The following is a 9405-nucleotide window of genomic DNA, read 5'->3' on the forward strand; positions in this document are numbered from 1 at the left end:
GTTACTTTAACATGGTAACTTTATGGTCCAAAAGTTCCTCTAATCCTGACTTACAGCTGTGAGTCAGGGCTTCAGTGCCGGAAGATCAAAACATTCCTGAGAACGATGCTCGTGAGTAACATCAGTGGGTTTGTGAGGCCAGCCTTTGTGCTTTGGAGGGGATCAGGTCCTTGGCTTTTGGAGGTGCCATTAAGAGAGGTTCAAAGGTTAAATGAGAAACCATTGGTTTGACAGATGCAGTGCAATGTTTGTTGGTGGGGAGTCTTCAAGGACACCCTCTCTTGGCTGCCACGCTGCAATAGGTGGGAAGAAGCTGGGAAAAAGCAAACCTGACATAGAGAAATTATGTGCCATGCTTGGAGATGCTGCTGTTTCCTCATTTACTTGTTATCTGTTCTGGGGGGAAAAAAAAAAGAAAAAATAGGGGAAAACAGAGGGGGGAAGTAAACAAGAAACAGAAACAAAGATGAAAAAAGTAAAAAAAAAAAAAGAAAAAAAAAAAGAAGTCCTCCAAAAAGGAGCAGTAAATGTGCACTGCTAATCGACCAAAGCCCTGCCAAGCAAATCTTTTGTCAGATCATCTGCCCAAAATCAAAAGCCCGGACTCAGCAGGCCCCGTTAGCGGCGGTTCTGCCTACGAAGCAGGAAAGGCAAAGCCCTGGCGGCACCGGCCCCGCCGGCGGCCCCTATATAGCGGGGTGTCCAAGGGGCTGTCCATCGCCGTTCTGCCCTGGCTCCCGCTCTTGGTCTTGGGTAACAGCCAGCAGAAAATGTCTCAGTACTCAGGAAAAGTAAGTAGCGACTCCACCGCTTCCCTTTCAGCCTGGGGCCGGAGAGCCGGAGCATCCTCCGGGTGGACGGAGCGGATGAGGGTAATAGAGGCAGCAGATGTGGTGTGAGTGGTGATCCATCCCGGGAGCAAATTTGGTAGCAGGGATGATGGGGAGGGTGTGGCAGAAGGAGCTGCATTTCGGGAGGCGAATTTCCTGTTTGAACATTCCTGCTGGAAATAGGTGTGAGTGAGCACGAGGCGGTGAAAGTGTCACAAATGCGGGACGCACTGCCTTCCCAGAAAAACAAATACGCTCCTTAGGAAAAAACGCCAGTGATGCCGTGCTCCTTTTGCGGGAAAGCATCTCAAATAACCCAAACCACCCTGAAATGATGCATCTGCAAGAGATTCCCATCTGCTTGGAATGGGAGTCCGGCCGTGTCCCTGCTCCTCAACGCGGGCCCTTTCTCCTCCTGCCCCCAGATCACTTTCTACGAAGGCAAATGCTTCACAGGCAGGAAGCTGGATGTCTGTGGCAGCTGCAACAGCTTCCAGGACCAAGGTTTCCTCAACCGGGTCAACTCCATCTGTGTCCAGAGCGGAGCTTGGGTCTGCTTCGACCACCCCGACTTCCGAGGGCAGCAGTACATCCTGGAGCACGGCGAGTATCCCGACTTCTACCGCTGGAACGGGCGCAGCGACCACCTGGGCTCCTGCCGGCCCATCGGGATGGTGAGTGGGGTGTTGCTGCTGTTGGGTCTCCCAGCCAGAGCACTGTTGGGTTTGGTTTATCCTGGTCACAGGAGCCCCACGATAAAAGCCATAAAAAGGTGTGTTCTTTAGGAATAGGGTGTCCCATTGAGTAGGAAGGAGATTCCTGGGTGGGTTTGTCCCTGTTCAGAGCGGTCTGTGCAGGCCACAAAGCTGAGACAGTTTCCTGTGTCCCCAGAGAGGAGGAAGATACATCTCCTTCCTCTCACAGTGAAAAACACAGTGCCTTTAAGAGGATGAGACATTCCTGTGGTTTTCCAGATGAGATGGCAAGGTCCTGCTGGTACCATGTGCTTTTCCTTTTAATGTAAGCTGCTCTGAGATACTCTTGGGGGAATTCAGAAGGAGATTCATTGCCCGAGGCAAGTTTGAGCTGCAGCTGCTCCATCTCCCCACGCACCCAAAGGGGGAGAGGGCAGCCCAAGGGCTTTCCAACCTGACCACAGGGCTGCTCCTAGCAAATTTTAGTTAAATTCTCTGCTGTTGCAAACCACACTCTGACCCCAATAATCCTAAACTAAACCCAGTATTTTCCTTTCCCTTTATCAAGCTTTCAAAAGCACTGTCCAGAGGAAGGGTTAAATGGGAAGATTAAAAAGTAAGAAAAATGAGTATGGGTTGGGTCTTTCCATTGATTCTCCTGCCACTGAGGGCCTCTGGGGCAATGATGAGCCCAGCTGGAGCTGGTGGGATTTCTCACTGGCCCTGAAACTGCTTTTGGCACAGCAGCAGCTCTGTTTCAGGTCTGTAACATCATTCCTAAAGCACCTCCATGATCCATACGTGGAGGGATGCTCTGGCCCAGGCCCTGGACCTTGGCCAGCACAAGGATGTGCTCCTCCTTTCCTGGCCCAAGATTTTCCCTGTGAGATGCCAGCAAGGGCTTGGAGGCGTTTGTGCAGCGCAGATTCCCAGAGGAATGTTTGCTCAGGCCCGGTATCCGCCTGGCTGCTGCCGGCGCTGCCTGCTGTGAGGTTTGGCATGGCAGCCCGGCCTTCTTGTGTGCTGACGTTGTTTATTTGAAAAATGCCTTTAGGTATTCTTTGAATTTGGCTTAAAAATACCCTTTGAGCTCGCTCTGTCCCACATAGCTCTGCCACAGGCTGCAGAGATCTCCCCAGAGTCATTTGTGCCACGTGACCATCAAGGGCTCACGCAGCAACGATGATGCTGGGAAAGTTTCCTTTTCTCCCCCCTGTTTTTATTTTCCTAAAAGAAAGGCAAACATCTCTCACGAGGAACAGCAGCTATGCATGAAACTGCAGGCAGTACTAATTAGCTTAGGGGAATACTCCAACATCTTTGTACACTCGGGATACGTTTCTTTTTTCCTGTTTGGGTGTGCGAAGCGTCGGGGCTGCAGCTGATGCTGCATTGGGTGGAGGGTTTGTGGGCTGGTGGGGGGATCTGCAGATGGATGAGGGGCTGTGTGTGCCTGAGCACTGGCACCCCACGATGTGTTAGCACGTGGACAGCAGCGCACGAAGGTGCAGCTGGGCACAGGTTGAGGGATTTTTGGCTGCTTTCATGGTTGCTGTGCTGGGAGGCAGCACGAGTTTGTGCGCGCTCTGTTCATGCTGGCACCAATGGTCTTGGATTGCTCCTCACATCCCCTTTCCAAAGCACCCTTCTGTCTCCCTCTTTGTCTGACAAAAGCCAGAGAAATAATTTGTTGTGCTTTTTTGGTGTTGCTGTTGACTCCAATCCCTTTGTCCCCAGCACGGCGAGCATTACAGGATCGAAATATTCGAGGGGAGCCATTTTAGGGGTCCCAGCCTGGAGCTGACAGAGGATTGCTCCTTCCTGCAGGGACAAGGCTGGGACAAGGCCTGCATCAATGCCCTCAAAGTGTACGGCGACGGCGCGTAAGTGATTCCACGTGTCCTGGCATCAGCCACTGCCACGCTCCCTGCCCTGGGCACTGCAGGGGACAGGGGGCTGCAGACACTCCTCCCTCATGGAAAACCCTGTCAGTGCTGGGGCCACTTGGAGAAAGCCTGAAAATGTTTGTTAAGCCTTTGGTTAAAGGTGAATGTTGGTGCCTGCCCACTGTGAGCTGCTTCAAAGGGGTGTGACTTCTGGAGGGTGGCAGCAAAGCACGAGTTACAAGAACTCTGAGACACCTTTTAAAGGTGTGTGAAATGAGAAGCCTAAAACCATCTCCTCCCTCCCCCCCTCCCCTCTTTCAACCCATGCTGGAGCTCTCAGGGAAGTTGGATTGATGGTTCCAGGTGATACAAGTCAGGGCTTTTGCTTTGAAAGTGGCCTCACCACACCTTTTCCTATGATGGCAAAACTGGGGCAGCAGCATCTCCCCTTTCCATTAAATCCTGTCTCTGAAAGTCAGGGCTGGCAGCCGTGGTGATGCCCAGATTGAGGCTCTGCCCCTGCAGATGTTCCTGAAAGCCTGGGCAGAATGCCAGTTTTGCCTTTTCCTTGATGTTTGGTGGCAGTTTGTATTTTCTCAGTGGTGTTGGTCCTTTTTGTGTTTTTTTTTTTCTCTCTTATTGTCAGACAGGCTGTTGTCTGTCTCCCCTTTCCTCTGTCTGACTGCAAGGGTGCTGGGAGCTGGGGAATGCCATAACACCTTCCCAGAGCCAAGCAGAGGGTTAGGGTTAGGGTCAGAGGGAAGCCCCTGCAGAGGAGGGAGCACAGATGCCTTGTTCTTGTCCTTCACCTGTCCTAGACTGGATGTTGTGCAGCTCACAGACACCTGGTGTGACATGCTGGACCCTTTGTGCCCTTTTTTTCCTCTTTTTTTTTTTTTTTTGAAGAATAGGGAAAGGTTGTTGCCATCAAGACATCCTGACGACAGCAGGTGTCCTGCAGGAGTTTTTCTGATCCAACCAAGGCCTCTCCTCTTCCAAAAATCCAGCCTTATGATTAGGCAATGGTGGTTCATTAAGGAGCAGAGCTGGCCACACCTGATGGGAAGAAATGGTTGGAGCCCACCAGGGACCCTGTTAGTGCTGAGCATTTGAGTACCAACACCACAAAGCCCAGAGGGAGCCTCTGAGTACTCTGGCAAGAGCTTTAGGGCCAATTTACTTCTTGGGTCCCTGTAGCAGAGGCTGAAGCTTGAGAAATTGGGAAGCTGCCCAGAAACTTTCAAGCACTTGAGTTTTTCAGATTGATTTCCCCCCTCCACTACAAAATATATAAAGGGCACAAAGCTTGCTCTCCCTCACATGAGAATCTGGATTGTTTGTATTAACATTACAGGACTTCTCAAGGTCCATGAATAGTGAGAAAAAATTGGAAAAAAAAAAGCACAGAGAGGAGCATGGTGAGGAAACTCGTTGAGGTTTGTAGCATTACATTCAGATCCTGGGAAGATCAGTGTTGGACATGCTTGGAGAGGTCTGTAAAGGCAATTAAAGGCAGGACAATGCAGAGGGACCTGCTGTCCCGGGCTGCAGGAGGAGAGAGGGAAGGATGAGATACCACTGCAGAGAGGTGAGAGCAGGGAGAGGAAGGGACCCTGTAGCACCACTTTTCTCCTTTGGATGGACCTTCTAAACCCAGGTGCCTCCAGAGGTGCTGCAGGTGTAAATGGTGCTGGCAAAACTGTCCCAGGACTCATCCTTGGATGTCTGGGGGGCAGAGGAGATGGGGTCAGTGGAAACAAAGGGAGTTTCAGCCACAGTCTCCCTCTGTGATTTTCACCCTCAATTCCCACAACATGACATCTGTTGGATACAGAAATATTTGTTTCCATTTCAAAATCCATGGATGGTGTCATGTGCTGATAAAAAGTTGCTGCCTGCGCTTTGTGGAGGTGGCTGTGCCCGCGGGAAGTGATGATGGATCAGCTGGAAACATGGCAAAGGACTCAAACATCGGCCTTTGCCATGGGGCATGGTGAGCCAGAGGGGGTCCAGCACCTTCCCTACTGCCTTTCTGGGGTGGGCAATTGCTACCCCCACAGCCAGAAAGGGTGATGGTAAAGCTGTTTAAGGCACTCTGGTGGTGAATTGCTATTTCGGAGCAGTTTTGAGGTGTCACCGCCTCCTCGGAAGCTGTTGCAGGTTTGTGGTGAGTGGCTTCGCCCGTCCCACGGCAGAGCCAGCTCCAGTATCACATATGGTATCATCTGATTTTAGATGAAGATGTGTGCTTCTTGTCCTCCTTTGTGCCTCAGCCACTCCACAGAGCACGGACTAGAAACTGCAATTTAAAAAAGCTGAATTTGTTTTGTGGCCCAGGAGAGAATGCCCCAAAAAGAGCTTTTCTACACTACAGTGGAATAACCTGAAGGAACAAGACCAACCATTTATTTTGCTGAAGCATCCATGAGTGCTTGGTAGCTGCTCTGCAGTCAGGTTGCAAAATACAAAGCAGGAGAGGTACCCAAATACTGCTGCCCAATGAACATCACATATTTCTCAGCAAAGGTGGCACCTGCTCGTGCAACTGCTCAAGTCCTACATGGAGAGTAAGTGACTTTGAGCTCCACTGAAAGCCTCCTGCTTGGTTCAGGCAGATGCTACAGCATTCCCCTCCTCATTTTTCAGTTGGAGCAGCCAGTGTTGGCTTACAGAGTTTGAGTTGGTTCCATCAGCATTTTATTCCCATGTCCGCTGGGATTATGTGCTAATGAAACACAGCACTGAGATGTTTGAGGGCTGTGTGCTATGTGCCTGGATCAGCTCTCTCATGCTGGGCTTGAGGACAAGATCATCTCTTTTTTTTTTTTTCTGGGCTCCTGACTGACTTGATTTCCCCTCTCGCTGATGGTCTCAGAGAACGTAAATTTTAGGCAATAAAGGAACAGCTAAGTAAGCCATACAGTCCTTCACTCATCACCTTGCACTGCCAGCACACTTCACTCCCATCTTTCTGCTATTCCTTTTATTCCTTTGGGTTTTTTCAGCCCTCCCCAAAGCAGAGGGACAAGTCAGGGAGGGTTCTTATCACCACACCAGGTCACTCAGTCTGCTTATCTACACCAAAGCCTGTCCCATTCCCTCCATGTAATGGTGCAGACACATCAACCATGTGTCTGGAAAGAAATCTTGGGAAAGACAGTGACTGTGAGGGGCTGCTCTTCCCCCTGCTCTATTCCCCAGGGTCCACATGTCATTAAAAGATGCCCTAGAGCAGAAGAGCTGAAAAGAAAGAGAAGGAAAATTTTATAAATATATAAATTAAGCTGAGGACGCTTTCTGTCAGTGCACACTGGGATAAGTGGTGGGGGTACACTACACTCACAGGTGAGCTGTGGGCAGCCTTCCCCACATGCTGCAAAGGGAGCATCAAAGCAAAAGGCTGAGAATGATTTTGTAATTCCAGTCTGGGATATAAACTGGCTGCAACAAGTGCCAGAGAATGATGTTGTTTGTTTGCAGGAACCACGTGTCAGCAATGCCAGGGCTCTGGTACTGCAGGATGCTCTTTCACAAAACCAAGGCACAGTATTCCATGCTGGTATCCACAGGCTGGTCCTGCACAGGGATCTGGGAGAAGGGACTACCACAGTCCCACCTCATGTCCTCTCAGAAACACAACACAAATATGTCAAGGAACCTGTAAGGTGCCTTGGATAAATACCCCAAATTTTCTTGGTTTGTTTTTTTTTAAATAATGCCCGTGGGTGGCTGGTTTTATAAACAATTTTTCCTAAGCCTCCAGCTTTTTGCTTTGGGTTAGACTGATCTGAGTTCACCAGCTGTTCTCTGACCCTTAAGGCCCAGCAGTCTTTGACCCCTCCAATTCCTGAAGAAGTTTCTCCCTGGAAATCCCACATACAGTAGGTCCCAACCCCAGTGTCTCAGCTGAATTCCTGCAAAGACAGACCACAGAAACCAAATTATTTGGAGGATTGCATTTCTGCTTTGCTGTCATTGCTGAGCACATAAATGGGAAAAGCAGCAGAGATCCTCATAAAATCTTAAAAAATATGGGGATGAGAGGAAAGAGGCAGAGATGAGCAGCTCAGCAATGGCAGGGTGGTGACCTGACTGTAAAACTGTCAGAGCAATGGCAAAATTTGGTTAAGAAACATGGGAGACTCTCATAGAGGATAGGGGTGACACTTGTGGCCACAGTATGATCATGTGCAGTGATGGGAGAGAAAAGCAGCAAAATTGTCCTTCTTGGCCATCAGAATTGCTCCTGACTTGACCTTCAAATGGAGAAAGACATGTAAGGAGCCAGGGCGATGGAGAACAATGTAGCCAAGCCAGGTGAAGAAATAAGGCGTGCCAAAACCACCAAGGTTATTGAATGTTGTATCCATTTGACTGCATTCCAAGGGAAAGCTGTCATTAACTCTGGATGTAGAGATAAAGATAACAAAGCCAAGCCCTGCTCTCTGTTGGAAAGCATCAAAGAGGCCATTAAGAGTTATTAACAAGGAGAGAAATTACTAAATATGGTTCCCATCACAGCTAATGAATCAGTTCAAAGAGGCAAAGCATCCATCAAGCATTGCATGTTTCTCCTTACAGTCCCTAAAAAAGGGGTTTATGCAGGGGCTGAGGGGACTCATGTCCTTCTTTAGCACTATCAAATGCTATTAAATTGTTCCTGTTGCACATGGTGAAGCTCAGAGAGATCCATTCCTACAGTAATGCGAAGCAGGGAGCCCTTGGGCCCAGGTTTTATTGCTGGTGTAACCCAAAACACCTTCCAAAGGCAAGGTCCAACCTGGCTTTGGGTGTTTGTCATGCTGGGGGGAGCGGGGGGAGGCGCCCACAGTGAACTCCACCAGGAGCATTTCCGTGTGCGGGGTGGGACTGGGAATCAGGCCCTGTGGTTTGCAGTGCAGCAAAATGCTAAAATTTGCTAAATGCAGCCCCTCGGAGCAGCCACTTTGCAGGAGCACGCTGCTGGGGCCCAGGTGACCCCCTCTTTGTGCCCAGGTGGGTGCTGTACGAGGAGCCCAACTACCGAGGCCGCATGTACGTGGTGGAGCGCGGCGAGTTCAGCAGCTTCAACCAGTGGCAGGCGCGCAGTGCCAGCGTCCAGTCCATCCGGAGAGTCGTCAACTACTTCTAGCTGAGCTTCCACCCTGCCTGCATGGCCTGCTGAGAATGAGCATCACCCTCCTCCCCTCTCACTGAACCCTGGAATAAATTGTTAAACACCAGCTGTTGGCTCTAAGCAGTTTTTTTTTTTTTTTTAATATAACTAACATGAGTTCTCGAGAGAAGAGGCTCGTAATCTTTCTAAGCTTGATTTACATCATGCTGCGAGTTTGCTTTCTCATTCTGCAGTGGTTTATGAGGAGGATATGGGAGGACGGGCCAGAACTGGTGGTGACACACAGACCTAGAACATGCCTGCCGTTGTGGTTGTGCTCTGACACATGTTCCCTCTGCCCCGACCAGGGCCACCGTGTGATGGCCCCAGCTGACTCCAGTGCCTGGAGGGGATCACATGGATGCACACATGGGTGGGGAGACTCTGAGCCATTGGGAGCCATGTGAGGACACACATGGGGATCATAGCAGGAGCTGAGCTACTTGTGGGGTCTGTCTCAGCCTGACATGCTGGTCTTGATAAAAAGGTGAAAGCCACCATTCAGCCTGAGTTACTTTAACTTTAGATCACTACACATTAAAAATATATATTAAAAAAACCCCGTGCCTGAAGGCACAAAACCTGAGCAGCCTTCTCTTCATTCCCAACCCTTCATGACAATGACATTTTGAGGGATCAGCAGCAAAGGGAAACAGCCACTGCACTGCCATTTATTTCACAACCCCCTTCCCATCTTTCTGTCCCTTCAGTGTTCCTGGTCCATCCCAGTTGTTTTGGTGTCCCTGAACCCCATTCCATGGCTGGCAGTTGGGATGGGAACCACTCTGCCCCTTCAGCTATAGACTGTCCACTGCAGCCTGGGCACTTCCCCTGCCATG

The 9405-nt window shown here is 50.0% G+C and overlaps 1 protein-coding gene across 1 annotated transcript; it reads left to right on the top strand.

The window, feature by feature from the left end:
- The first annotated feature begins 847 nt into the window (after positions 1 to 847).
- On the top strand, positions 848 to 8607 carry CRYGN (crystallin gamma N). The gene is made up of 4 exons (XM_041408685.1): positions 848 to 872; positions 1256 to 1504; positions 3263 to 3408; positions 8407 to 8607. Exons 1-4 carry the CDS (start codon positions 867 to 869, stop codon positions 8540 to 8542), a joined length of 537 nt encoding a protein of 178 aa, XP_041264619.1. The 5' UTR covers positions 848 to 866; the 3' UTR covers positions 8543 to 8607.
- The last annotated feature ends 798 nt before the right edge of the window (positions 8608 to 9405 follow it).

The sequence above is a fragment of the Onychostruthus taczanowskii genome, unplaced genomic scaffold, assembly GCF_017590055.1.
Source record: "Onychostruthus taczanowskii isolate IOZ18803 unplaced genomic scaffold, ASM1759005v1 scaffold3, whole genome shotgun sequence".
Lineage (NCBI taxonomy): Eukaryota > Metazoa > Chordata > Aves > Passeriformes > Passeridae > Onychostruthus > Onychostruthus taczanowskii.

What these genes read in the sequence shown, in the direction of transcription:
- CRYGN (XM_041408685.1), top strand. An exon ending in CCTGCCGGCCCATCGGGATG is followed by an intron (nt 1,505 to 3,262) that starts GTGAGTGGGGTG and finishes CTTTGTCCCCAG; the next exon opens with CACGGCGAGCATTACAGGAT. An exon ending in AAAGTGTACGGCGACGGCGC is followed by an intron (nt 3,409 to 8,406) that starts GTAAGTGATTCC and finishes CTTTGTGCCCAG; the next exon opens with GTGGGTGCTGTACGAGGAGC.